Source organism: Pan troglodytes, chromosome 3 (assembly GCF_028858775.2).
Source record: "Pan troglodytes isolate AG18354 chromosome 3, NHGRI_mPanTro3-v2.0_pri, whole genome shotgun sequence".
Classification (NCBI taxonomy): Eukaryota; Metazoa; Chordata; class Mammalia; order Primates; family Hominidae; genus Pan; species Pan troglodytes.
This window is the reverse complement of record NC_072401.2, coordinates 67,842,444-67,857,362: the sequence shown is the minus strand read 5'-3', so window position 1 is coordinate 67,857,362 and position 14,919 is coordinate 67,842,444. Positions and strand designations below refer to the sequence as shown.

The 14,919-nt window shown below is 33.3% G+C and overlaps 1 protein-coding gene across 50 annotated transcripts in view; it reads left to right on the top strand.

Moving 5' to 3' along the window:
• ADGRL3 (adhesion G protein-coupled receptor L3) overlaps window positions 1-14,919 on the top strand; it is an 861,998-nt gene that overhangs the window by 804,965 nt on the left and 42,114 nt on the right. For 33 of the 50 annotated variants that reach the window (XM_054683094.1, XM_054683085.1, XM_054683079.1 and 30 more), the window contains one exon: window positions 13,468-13,494. The exons of the other annotated variants lie outside the window; for them this stretch is intronic. In XM_054683094.1, coding sequence (XP_054539069.1) covers window positions 13,468-13,494 — 27 coding nt within the window. The remainder of the gene's footprint in view (window positions 1-13,467; window positions 13,495-14,919) is intronic. 50 annotated transcript variants of the gene reach the window in all.

The window sequence follows — 14,919 nt, the reverse complement described above, 5'->3', positions numbered from 1 at the left end:
TCGATATTTTAAACCAGATACTTCAATGTGCTAACTCAAAAACCCTCTTTGTTCCGCAACTGAGATTGACAGTCTAAGGCTATAATTTAAAACTATTTAATTATGAGATTAAGATAATAACCCATGAGCACAAAAAGGAACAATTTATTAGCACAAGTATTGACAATATTAGATAATATATTATACATACCAAGATATGACTCAAAAGGTAGCACATTTTCTTTGTAATAGTCATCATCACAGTGCTCTGATTTTTCTGCCTCCATTGAATTTACTGCATCTTGCACAATTAGCTGTGGAAAGTTTTCTAAAATTGCCAGATCTCCCATTCTGTAAGTTTTAATAATGTGCATATCCCTTAATTTTCACAGGGACATTTTAGTAAAACTTGTGTGCCTATTTGTTTCTACTAGATTTTCTCTCTCTCTTCTTTAATGGTTTTAATTTTTTCCACTTTTTTCTGTTAGCTTCCCTTTCCTTTTTCTTTTACTTGCTGATATACATTTTGAATGCTTTTCCTATTACAAATATCTTCTTCAAGTCTGTTAACTCTCTGTTAATTTTTCCTTTTGGTACAAATATAAATAAGTATATAATTTATAATATATAAACTATCAACTTTTTCCTCTAAGGTTTACGCTTTCAAAGTCTTTTAACTGAAATCCTTTTAAACTAAGAATTTAAAATTTTATTTTTCCCTTCATTCCCTTTTATTTTCTTTTTTCTTTCCTTTTCTTTTTCTTTTTCTCTTTTTTGAGATGGAGTCTCGCTCTGTCACCAGGCTGGAGTGCAGTGGCCTGATCTCGGCTCACTGAAACTTCCGCCTCTCAGGTTCAAGCGATTCTCCTGCCTCAGCCTCCCGTGTAGCTGGGACTACAGGCACGTACTACCATGCCCAGCTAATTTTTGTATTTTTAGTAGAGATGGGGTTTCACCATGTTGACCAGGATGGTCTTCATCTCTTGACCTCATGATCTGCCCCCCTCGGCCTCCCAAAGTGCTGGGATTACAGGCATAAGCCACCACGCCCGTCCTTTTATTTTCTATTCTATACTTTATTTGTCTCAGTTTTACAATTCGTGTTACAATCTTTAATCTCTTTGAAGGATATTTTCCATTTCTTTATGTAATGAGCTAAGTTTCCAACACCATTTGCTAAATAATCCATCCTTTTTCTGAACATTGATGCTACCACAGTATCCTACATTAAATCTGTTTCTGTGCTTTCTCTTCTGTTCCATGGGCATACTTTATGTTTTTCTATCATTACTACAGTATTACTAGAACTTGCTTAATATCTGGTAGGGCGAGTCCTCCCATTTTGATCATCTCTTGCAAAACTGTTTTAGCTACTCAGGAATTTTTTTTATTTCTTCACATAAATTTCAGAATCAGTTGTTAAAATTCTTTCAATATGTTTGTCTTTTTTAATTAGAATTACATTAAATATATGGATTATGTTGTAATAACTGGTATCTTCATGAGGTTAAGTCATACCATTCATACACACGTCTATATCTTCTTTTGTTGAGGCCTTCCATTATATCCTTTTATAGGTTTTTAAGATTTTTCTCCATTAATGTCCATTCATTCTTTGCTGGGTTAATTTCTATATAGATTCTTTTTGTTTTGTTGCTATTAGGTATGATATCTAATTTCCCTTTAATTTTTTAGTTTATTTTTACTAAGTAAGAAAATGTTACTGATTTTTGCATGTTGATCTTATATCTGAAAAATGTATTGAACATTATTAAATAGATAGAACAACTTTTCTCTGCACTCATTTGTATTTTCTATGGAGATGATGATATCATACTTAAATAATAAGTTAAAAATTATCTCTATACTTCTAAGGTTTATACCAGTTATTTATTTATTTTGGTATTTGATTTGGATCACAATTGAGCAGGTCCCAGGATAACCTACATCCTTGCTTGGGTCCTGAAGTTTAAAAACACACATTTTGAAGTTTTCCCATTAAATATAATATTTGCTATGAATTTTTTTTTTTTAATGAATGATTCCAAGTTAAGGAAACTACTATATACTAGTTTTCTAAATTGTTTTGTATTTTCTTGAAAAATACTGAAGTTCATAAATAGTTTTTTTTAATTTACTTGGGAGTTTTTTTTTTTTAGACTGTCTATTAGACTATGAAGTAAGTGACATGATTGATTTAACTCTCTTTACTGTCTGGAATAAATCTTAATTGATTATGATGTTTATGCACCATTACATTTTGTTATTTAATAGCTTATTTAAGGCTTTTAACTAAGTTCTGAAGTGAAATGTTAGTATAATGTATTTTTTGTACTCTGGTAAGGATATTTTTTTGTCCTGGTAAAGATAGTTTCAGAGGACAAAAAATATATTATAAAAACATTTATGAGTAGACTCATAAAAGTTTTTCTTGAAAGAATGGAAAGGAGGATAGAAGTAGGCCTTCAACCCACTGGCTGTGCTGGAGAAGAAAGCATGGTTCCTTTCTTAAAGAAATCTTCCATGTTTTCTCTAAGTAACCCTTTGTTGAGCATTTAATGTGGACATACTAAAAGTAGAGCTTTGTTTTTTTTGGTTTTTTTTGTTTCTGTTTTGAGATGGAGTCTCGCTCTGTCACCCAGGCTGGAGTACAGTGGCGTGATCTTGGCTCACTGCAACCCCCAGCCTCCCGGGTTCAAGCAATTCAAAGTAGAGCATTTTAATGCTAATAAGAGGCTGGCACTTAAGATGAGAGATTCAAAAGAATATAGATGTCACTGTTTGCAAATCGAGCAGTGCTGCAACATGTACTGCACGGAGGTCATAAAATATAACTAGTTATGGATGACACACTTTAACCTGGTAGGTGCTAGATCTTAATAGACATCCCAAAGGCCAGCAGGTGCTTCCTTGGCTCCCTGTGATGGAGTCTAGGCGTATTAAAAGCAGAGGAAAAGACAGAGCTCTCAAGAGTTTTGTGTTGTGTTCTTACTAGAGTTTGCAGAGCAGTAGGCATCTCAGGATAACAGATTCTTATTGAGTAGATCAGTTAGGAGACTGAGGGTGTCAGGAGAGGAGTCTCTGATATAAGACTCCTGGTTCCCAGAAGAGACTCAGTTTCATTGAAGTAGATACAGATTTAGAGGAGAAAAGACCAAGAGATTTGCAGCATCGCAGTGGTGATTGCAATCACTCAATTATTAATGAAAGTCTGTGCAAGACAAGACCTAGGAATGACCAGATATTTTGTAGGCATAGATGTCAGGAAAAGGCAGAATACTGGCAAGAAATGAGAAAGAGAGAGAGAGAGAAGAACAATATAACTTTCTTGAGTGCAAAGGTGGCAGACAAGTAGGAGCCCAGCTGGGATTGGCGTAGGAAGGACGGAATGCTGACTAGTGTGACCTCATTGCCCCAGCTTTCCTTTCAGAGGAAGGCCTGTCCTGCTGGAACTGGGGCTGAGGGAGGCTGTCTGTGGAAGCAGAAGACTTGGAAGAATTCAGGCACTGGGGGCAGTAGGTACGGTATTTGTAAACAGAAGGTGGTTGATGTAAGCCAAAAGGAGATACCATCCTGATATGCTCTATGAAAGGGAAGATGTGCCTCATGTGTGTGATGCAGCTGGGGTGTGGAAACACTGAAGAGACCAAGATGAAGGAGTTTGCATAGCAGTGGGCATATGTACAATTTAACACCTGGACACTTACCAGTGGAGCAGGAAAGTGACTCTGTAACCAACATTAACATTACTTTGGATTTGTAATCAAAATTGTTCTATGATTTATCTCTCACTATTCACAGATAATTATAACTTCTAGTTTTATAAGCCCAAGCCATTTTACATTTGCTTTTCTAAATTTGAATTTTTAAATCCTTTATATATATATAAAAGTTTTTCTTTTTTCATTTAGGCCTAACCTAGATTAGAAGAAGAATTATTCGTTGAGTTTTAGGTAGAACTTATTTGCAAAGTGTTGTGGGGCTTGAGGCTTTCTTAGAGAGAGCAGCAAATGGATAATTGTCATGTAGTCATATGCATATATACATATTTTATTAGTTATTGGTATCTAATTTAACTTTATTATCATCAGAGAGTAAACTCCAATTGATGTTAATTCTTAGCACATTTTTGAAGCTGACATTTGGCTTAGAATATGTTTGATTTAAGGTTTTTTATTTTGTGACATAGCTTTTTCTGTATTTATAAAATTTGAATTATTATTTTGTTTAAATGTTCTACAATATTTCTTAATGTTTTTCTCATTGACTTTTTTAAGAAGATTATCTTTCAATTTCTTTTAGCAATTTGAATTAGGAATAATTATATCTCATTGGGCTTCTGTATTAAAAGCAGAATTGAGATAGAGCTCTTAAGTAATTAATCAGGTCTGCTCACTGACACAGTAATAGCTCTTGTGCAGTAGATGTGCAGTGTGATTTTTTTCAAAATCTTTAGAAGAAAAATTACAATGGACATTCACTGTTCCATATAAATGATAAATTCAATAATTCAGAGTATACTTCAAAAGCTTTTACTAATTTGTAACTTTTTAAGAACTATCGAATATTCTTTTCTTGAGGCTTATAAAGGATAAGATACTTCCAAAATTAAATAAACCTTGCCTGCTTCCAACTGTGCTGCAGTGCCTTTGATGGTTCAATTTGTTAGAATCTTTAGTTAGTACAGATGTATTTTAAATACTGAGTTGTGCTTTTCTTGTGTTCTAGTTATTCTCCCAAGCAGTTTATAATCTGTTGTTTATTCAGTGAATGTTTCTGTTGGAAGTTGGTGAAAAGAGAGGTGAAAATCCCATACAGTATGAAAAAGAATATAACAGAATTTCACCCAGTCAGAGCATGTTTGGCAAGGATTACAAAAAGTTATTAATTTCTTGACTTATTTTACTTAAATTAAAAGTTTGTATATTCTCTAAGTGGAAAAAAGAAATCCTGAGAGTAGGTAATACAGTCCTTAAAGTACTTCATCTCTTTACATTCCAATGACCCTATTTTATCAGCCCCACAGTTATAGGTTCTAAGGAATTCAAGGCTCAATGTAAGTGTAGAAAATACTGGACCTCCAAAAGTGAACCAGGAAACATTGTAAATTTTAATCATAAATATCAATAAGTAAGATATGTCAACTTGCTAAAAATATTTTATGGATCTTGAAGTGTTACTGACTAAAGTAAGTTTTCATTGATTACAAAATAAAAACAAATATAAATGTGTATATACAGGCATCTTCTCATTTGTTTCATTTTTCCTATTCAAATTTCAAAGTTTTGAAAAGTCATAAGAAAAAAACATTAAACAATCCAATTCTGGAACTTAAATTTCTAATTGAATCTTCAGGAACATTCCACATGTGATGTTATGTCTTTTATTCTTTATAGTCAAATGATTGCACTTAGTAGAACATTGCCGTCATATAGTGAACTTTTCAACACTAAGGATATAATATATTCATGAATTAAACTTAGATTTCTCATGTAAACCAAAGTACTTTGGTTATCTCTTTTAATGTTCATTAGGAATTTTGGAAATACTTCCATTTCAATTCAGAGTATGAAAACTCATAGCATTTACTAAACTTAAACTAATAATCTAAAAGAAAATGCTGCTTTATATAAACGGAGGCCCTTTAAATGTATGTATTAAAGATCAACTCAGAGGCAGTGTCTCCCTCATCTTCTTTGTATTTACACTTAATATATAATTTCCAAAATACTTTTAAAAAAAACCTAATACAGAATCGTGTATGTATTTTTTCCTACAGCCCCTTTTTTGAGGTCCGAAGGTCAATACACAACAGCAATTATAATAGCAAATATTTATATAGTACTTTTGCACATTATAGTTTGTATATTTGCATAGTTTTGTGTAGCAAATAAAACTACCAAGATCTTTTACTTGATACACACAATGGTCCTATGAAGGAACTTCAGCATGTATCCCCACTTCACAGAAGAGGGCTATGAGGTGCAATTAGCGAAACATTGCAGAGTTATTGAAATGCTCAGCTGGCATTCAAATTCAGGCAGGCTGGTTTGCACGTCCATGTTTTCAGCCACTGACATATAGCGTTTCATACTTTAATATTAATAAATAATCATGGAATATTATTATTTTATTCAAACATAAGACTCAAAAATTGCATACAGGCATACCTCATTTTATTGTGCTTCTCTTTTTTGTATTAATACTTCCCAGACATTGCATTTTTTACAAATTGAAAGTTTGTAGCAACTCTATTTCAAGCAAGTCTATCAGTGCCATTTTTCCAACAGCATGTGCTTACTTCATAGATCTATGTCACATTTTGGTAATTCTCACAATATATCAAACTTTTTCATTATTATTATATCTGTTAGGGTTATCTGTGGTTACTGATCTTTGATGTTACTGTTGTAATTATTTTAGGGCCCCATGAACCTCACCCATATAAGACAGCAAACTTAGTCAATAAATGTGTGTGTTCTGACTGTTCCACCGACCAGCTGTTCTTCTGTCTTTTCCTCTGCCTCTCCTTGGGTTCCCCTCTTCCCTGAGACACAGCAATATTGAAATTAGGCTAATTAATAATCCTGCAATGACTTGTAAGTGTTCAAGTGAAAGAAAATGTCTCTCACTCTAAATCAAAAGCTAGAAACCATTAAGCTTAGTGAGGAAGGCATGTCGAAAGCTGAGATAGGCTGAAAGCCAATCCTCTTTAACCAGTTAGCCAAGTTGTGAATGCAAAGTAAGGTTCTTGAAGGAAATTGAAAGTAGTCATCTATTGAACACATGAATGATAAGAAGGCAAAACAGCCTTATTGCCTCGAAAGTTTTAGTGGTCTTGTTAGAAGATCAAACCAATGTCAACAATCTCTAAAGCCAAGCCTAATCCAGTGCAAGGCCCTAACTCTCTTCAGTTCTATGAAGGCTGAGAGAGGTGAGAAAGCTGTAGAAGAAAAGTTTGTTTGAAGGTAGCAGAGGCTGGTTCATGAGATTTAAGGAAAGAAGCCAGCTCCATAACATGGAACTGCAAGGTGAAGCAGAGAGTGCTGATGTAGAAGTTGCAGCAAATTATCCAGATGATAGAGCTAAGATCATTGATGAAGGCAGCTACACTAAACAACAGATTTTCCATGTAGACAAAACAGCCTTCTATTGGAACAAGATGCCATCTGGAACTTTATTAGCTAGAGAGAAGAAGTCAATGTCTGGCTTCAAGGCTTCTAATCCTCAAATAATAGACTGACTCTCTTGTTAGGAGATAATGCAACTGGTGAATGTAAGTTGAAGCCAGTGCTTACTAACATTCTGAAAATCCCTAAGAATTATGTTAAATCTACCCTGCCTGTGCTCTATAAATGGAACAACAAAGCCTGCATGACAGCATACCTGTTTACAGCATGGTTTATTGAATACTTTAAGCCCATTTTGAGACCTACTGCTCAGAAAAAAAAAAAAATTCTTTCAAAATATTACTGATCCCTGACAAGGCACCTTATCACCCAAGAGCTCTGATAGAGATATACAAGGAGATTAATATTTTTATACCTGCTAACACAACCTCCATTCTGCAGCCCATGGATCAATGAGTAATTTCTCCTTTAAAGTCTTATTACTCAAGAAATAAGTTTTTTAAGGCTATAGTTGCCATAGATAGTGGTTCCTCTGATGGATCTGGACAAACTAAATTGAAAACCTTCTGGAAAGTATTCGCTATTCTAGATGTCATTAAGAACATTTGTGATTCATGGGAGGAGTAAAAATGTTAACATCAATAGGATTTTGGAAGAATTTGAGTCCAACCCTTGTGGGTGAATGAGGAGTTCAAGACTTTAGTGGAGGAAATAACTGCAGATGTGGTGGAAATAGCAAGATAACTAGAAGTAGAAGTGGATCCTGAAGATGTGAATAAATTTCTGCAATCTCATCGTCAAATTTTAATATGTGAAGAGCTGCTTCTTACAGTTGAGCAAAGAAAGTGGTTTCTTAAGATAGAATCTACTCCTGGTAAAGATGCTGTGCACATTGTTGAAATGACAACAAAGGATTTAGAATATTGCATATTTCGTTGAGAAAGCAGCAACAAGGTTTGAGAGGATTGACTCCAGTTTTGAAAGAAGCTCTATTGTGAGTAAAATGCAACCAAACTGCATGACATACTACAGAGAAATCTTTGATGAAAGGAAGAGTTAATTGATGTGGCAAACTTCACTGTGGTCTTATTTTAAGAAATTTCCATAGCTCCCGTAACCCTTAGCAACTCATCACCCTGATCATTCAGCAGCTTTTAACATCCAGGCAAGTCTCTCCATCACAAAAATATTAGAACTCGCTGAAGCCTCAGAATTTGGTAACTTTTTTTTAACAATAAAGTATTTTTAAATTAAGGTATGTATAGTGTTTTACTCTATTGCATGCTTAATAGACTACAATATAATGTAAACATAACTTTTATACGCACTGGGAAATCCCCAAATTTGTGACTCACTTTATTGTGATGGTCTGGAACTGAGCCTGCAGTATCTCTCAGGTATACCTGCATCTTATTTGCATGCAACCTACCAATTCATTTCTGTAAATCTGATAGAGAGGGATACTGAATTCTAATAAGTATTTAATTGTATAAATGAAGTACAACTTAATACTTCATTATTCATTCTCCTTATTGATACCCTTAACTTCTCTCACATATAAATTAATTCTTTGATAGTATTAATATATTGAGTTAAAGAAACTTATATAACATTGAGTTGTAGAGGAAACATAATTTGTATAACATTGAGTTGTAGAGAAAATAAAATCTTATCTGTCATTGATCTGATATTTATTGGTCTTAATTTATTATACTCAGTTTTTCCTAATTTCAGACTTACCTAATTCATAAGCAGCACACAATCTATTATTTAAAGTTTAATATTGGTGTTTTGCCTTCAAATTTGCAATATTGATATGGATCATTGAGTCATAGGGATAAAATGTTTATGATATATTCTAAAATGTTTGTGATGTATTCTAAACCATTTATTTTATTTATTTGGTTCATTTCATTCTCCTCTTAATACATTTCCTATGAACAAAAGATAGGAATATAGCTTTTGGTAGTAATACTTAAATGGTAATAAAATTCGTAGTTGAAATATAATAATCTCTGTCATTTATAATGTTTACATGCATATTGTGTGACTTTCATGTTTTTGAAGAATTTTTAATATCTTTAATGCTTATTTATTTATGACCATAGAGAAAAATTATTAATATTTTACTCAGAACCATTGAATTAAATTCTGAATTCCAGGCTGGGCACGGTAGCTCACGCCTGTAATCCCAGCACTTTGAGAGGCCGAGGCGGGCGGATCACAAGGTCAGGAGTTTGAGACCAGTCTGTCCAACATAGTGAAACCCTGTGTCTACTAAAAATACAGAAAATTAGCCTGGTGTGGTGGTATGCGCCTGTATTCCCAGCTACTCAGGAGGCTGAGGCAGGAGAATCGTGTGAACCCGGGAGGCGGAGGTTGCAGTGAGCCGAGATTGTGCCATTGCACTTTAACCCAGGCGACAGTGTGAGACTCCGTCTCAAAAAAAAAATATATTCTGAATGCCTTTTATTTTTATTCTTCCTATAGTGATGAACAAAGAACAAATATAATAATATAATTTCAGGATGGTATAGTCCCATCAACATAAGGTACATTTGGAGGAAATATTAAGCTGTCAAGATTTCTATCATAAGTATAACCATTTGATTGAACATTTTTAATGTAATAGAATGAAAGATGAAATGTTTAGATTTTTTTTCTGCTCACTAATCTAGCTATGCTATCTTAAATATCCTTAAACCACTGGGTAGCAGATCACTTACTGCTATTTTAGATATACATTGTAATGTTGCCAATCTATTCGTGTTATTATATGTCTGTCCAACTTAAAACTTTAATAACATATCCCACGTAAAACATTCTTCCTCCACTGCCTGCTAAGATCTGTGGCTAGGGGATTAGTATAAGAAAAGTTGTTTCTTCTTTCTACTATTTAATATATTCTGTGAACACTACAATCCTAAAATGGTCTTGTTTGTCCCCTTGCATTTATAAGGACTTGGAGCACCTGGCCTGGTAGTATGGCAAAGCAGTGTCTCTTAGATCAAGTAAAGCTTGTGGAAGTCCTTTATCTCAGGTTACTGCTGGCTCCTTTTCGAATATGGGTAACTGGATCTTCTTAGTCCTCAGTTTGGAGGCCTCGTTGTTGATTGAGGAAAAGCCCACTCAACATACAGATGCGTTAGTATATATTACCTGTTTTTTCTTCTATGAGGAATAGTTTTATCTTGAGAAATCTGTAAGTCACTACTTATAAATGATAAGGTAAACCTATAAGTTCCTCTTAACATCTGCTAAGAACATATTAGGCCTTTGCATCCACATTTTTACAAAATTCTTAAATATACTCCAGTAAAATTGTTTTAGTCATACAACCTGTAACGGTATTTTGTTTAAATGGATTATCATTAGTAAAACATAACAAAAATTATTCAGCTATAGAAACTAGTTCTGTGGATCTGCTTTTTCAAATTAAAAAGAATCAACAGCATGGCAACATTACCATCAATTTAATTTGGATTTGCTAGAGAAAACTATAAAACTAGATTATCTAGGCCAGTAGAATATTTGACAAAAATTATGGAGGGTACTGACATATCCTAGGTAATCTTTAGTGATCTTTAGATTTTAAATCACTGTATATTACTTATCTCATTTTTGGGATAAAATAAGTGCTTTGTTAATTATTGCACAAATCAAGCCACTGTAAAAAAATTCTAAAATATTGTGCCTTAAACTCTGTTTTGTGAGAGTCTCGTAGTAGGCAGTCTAAACCTAATATTTCAGCTCCACATAAATAAGCAGCTTCCATTTTGATGCCTAAGGCTCTGCATCACTTTCTTCTAGTCAAAGGACAGCAGCAAATTGTAAAGAGGAGACCAATTCCAATCCTTTAATTGACAACACCCAGAAATGTCACAGTTCACTTGTGGCCACATCTCTGTGGACACTACTTCTACATATAACTATAGCAAAGTATAAGTGAAGCTGGAGTTGCTGTTGTCTTTATTAAATGGAGCAACTAAATGGTCCCCACCAGTTGACAAAAACTGCTGAATTGCACCCTGATACCTCTATTTTTTGATATTTCATATTAAAAATAAAAAATATGTCACCTCACCATTGCAAACTTTGTATTTTAGTTTTTAAAAACGTTTTTATAGTACAGAGATAGAGAACAAAACACAGGGGCAGGGGAAAGAAATGGGGAGATGTAGGTCAGAGGAAACAAAGTAGCAGATATATAGGATGAACAAATCTAGAGACATAAGGTACGTGAGGGCTATAGGTAATAAAATTGTATTGTGTATGGGATTCACTCTAAATGAGTAGATTTTAGCTGCCCTGCTACAAAAACAAACAAACAAAAAATTGATAACTATGTGAGATGATGGATACATTAATCTGCTTCAATATAGTAACCGTTTTACTATCTACGTGTATCCCATAGCATCATGCTGTGTATCCAAGATACACATAATGAAATGTATTTAAAATCTATACAAAGCTCAATCCATTTTGTAGAGCATTTTTGCATGGATGCCTATGTGTCAACCTCTGTAACTTTCTTTTCTTGACATTGTACTATACGAATTAAGGTAGAATTATTCGAATCGTGAACAGGACCTCACAGATGGAATATACTGATGCAATGGGAATGCATATAATATAATAAATATCACATTATTATGTTTTATAAATTTTTGATGGTAATATAAGTACAGGATTTTTCTTTCTAGGCCTGTTTTACAGCTGTTAAATACCATCAGTTCTTACAAATTCTTCTCTCTTTATCTTTCACACATCCATGGCATTATTTAAATATCTCTTGGATTTCCGTTTCTTGGCTTAAAACTCTCTTTGAATGTCCCCGTCCAGTACTGACCAATAGAACTTTCTGTGATGATGGACATGTCCATTATGGCAGCTACTATGTGAAGCTTTTGAGTACTTGTGTTGTGACTGATGTGACTGAGGAACTGAATTTTAAACTTAATTTCATTTAATGAATGTAAATGTAAATAGCCAGACATGACTAGTGATCACCCCATTGGACGTACAGTTCTAGTCACTCTCTGCTTCGTTTACCAACTTATTTCAGCCACATCTATTTTACTGCTTCATATTACTCCCGAAATATCCTTAAATAAATTTACTTACTCAACATTTACGTATTTGGGATTTTATTCTCTGGATGAGAAATTTTGTATTTTCGGTGTGATTTTACCCTAGCTTTGAATAGTCTAATAATAATAACCGTATATAATATTCATTGAACACATTTTGTGTTAGACACGGTTCTGAGCATTTTATTCATAAGAAATTGTTTCATTATCACAAGAAACTTGCATTATAATTATCACCATCTTATATATGTATAAAAGGACACAACCACAGGTTAATTAATTTTCGTCTAAGATCAAATAGGTAGCTAGTAAGTGGCTGAGCTAGGATGTAAACCTCAGGCAAACTGGCTTCAAATACCATTCTTTATTATTTCATCATTCTGGAGAGTGAGTTTTCATCAGTGGTTCTCTTTGTTCAAAATACATCACAGTTGCAGCCTGTCTAGGAGCTTTATTTGTGTATGCATAATATAGGAAACTATCTTGCCTCTGGCAAGAGAGAAGAGAAAGGAACAGTTTCTCTTCTTTCTTTTTCTTATCACAAGCAAAAAATACGTTTATAAAAATTGATCCAAAACATTGCTTGTCTTCACTAATTGAGTATTAGGATCTTATTTTATCCAAATGATATTAAAAAATTAGTAAACATAAGTGAAAATAAGCAGGTGTTGTATGTTCCTATTACTACAAAAGATTATTCAGGTTTATCTTACTCAGAACACAAACAGAAAGAGTTTTAAAGTACTCAAGATAGATTATTTTCTAAGGGCTATAAAGTTAAGATTTAACTCAGGTCAATCATCTCCAAGTTAAAATTACTTAGAAGCGTACTGTCCATAATTAAGTAATCTTACCTACTAATATTACGGAATAAGAATACCTTTAGGTGACATGAAATCTGTCATTTTAAGCATGCCCCCAAGCCTTTCCAAGATTGCTCATAAAATTTCTTATTCTCTAGAGAAATGTGATCTCTAAGAAATAAATGTCTCTTTCAAGTCACAAGTAATATGAGCACATGATAAAAAAAATGGAATTTTGAGTCTTAGAAGGGATATTGCAGTATTATAAAATTGCTTTTATTTCTTGTTATTTAAGTTCTCATGGTCATTTTAGGATTTACCTTCTAGATATAAAGGATAATGATTTCTTTTAGGGAGGTGGGGGACAGAGGCCTTTGGGGACCAGGAGAATATTTTTCATATGAAATTCTTTGTCATAAAATGCTAATGTTGGTGTTCTTGTCTTTATGTCTATGCATTCTTTAGCTATGAGGATAACAGACCCTTCATCAAGTAAGAATGACCTGAATGGCTGATAAATTCCGTTTATCAGTGTGGTCCCATGAACCAGCTGTCAGATCAGTACTGAAAAATCATTAGAGCTTCTGTCATTCACATAGAGACAGAAGAGCAAACTGTGCAGGAAAATAATCTGGCATACAACGTATATGCAGAATAAATATGCTGCAGGTGTATTGCCAAAAAAAAATTCTGCTTCACCTCTGTTAATTGGATATCACCTGAATTCAGTGCCACAGCAATAACAATTTCCTGTGGTACAGACTTGTTTCTCTTTTAATAGCTTCCCTTTCATTGTGATGTGTTCCTCTGTGCCACATACGTCCGCTTTTCTGTTGTTTGTTTGGGCATCATTCATCTAAAATTATTCTGTCATTTACTGGTATATCTTCAAAATGATCTTACGGGTATAAAACTACCCAATTGCAATTGATATTAATGAATTGCTATACTAAATATAAATAAAGAAAAAAATGCCTTCTTCAAAATTAATTTTTACATATGCAAAATTATCCCTTTCAAATTTGACACCTGACACTTGATTAATGATCTAATCTGTATGAATATATTTCAGTGTCTGAAATAAAGCTACAAGTCTGTACTAATCTAATAAATATGAACATAAATGTTAACATTTAGACATTTTTCAGATGCATATTTTAAAATTACAAGTCCCGCAAGAATAAACTAAGATTGGTAACCTATGGGCAACCTTGCTATAGACTTTCAGTTTGTTCTTCTGGTGAAGAGTCCTTTGTTTTCATTTTTCTCCAGTGCCATTTCACTTCTTCATGCTTTTGCTTTCCTTCTTTCTTTTGTTTTTTTTTTTTTTTTTTTTTTTTAGAAATCGGGGCTCATTGCAGTTTTCTACCAATTAACCCTTGGGCCCATCATGTGTTTTCCAGTGGTTAATACCTGACTTAAGTATTTGATCCTGTTATTTTGTTTTTAAATCTAAATGGCAATATTGCCTTGATTTAATGGCAATTCTTATTTTTTCTTTTTCCAACGTCCATAAGAAGCTTTTCCTTGAAAGTTAGTATACTTCCGAATCCAGTTGTAGAATAAAATATTAACACCTAAAATGTTTTGTAATTCATATAAGCAAACATGTAATATGTAATAGCAAAACTCCCTTAGAGATTTTTTATTCAAGAATGTTGATGTTTTCAATTAAACATGTTAAATATAGTGGGCATTTAAACATGAAATATAGTGGCTGATTGTTATGGGAGAAAAATAGTAAATATTTATAATTATTTTTAACAAGACTTTAATAATTAACTACTTTGGGACCATATCTTTCTTAAGATGCAGTTCTCTCTAAAAAACAAATTGAACTCAGCTTCAGATTATGATAAACATATATGATTTTTCCCCTTCATTTTACAAAGTTTCCATCCCTGTAAATATATCTTC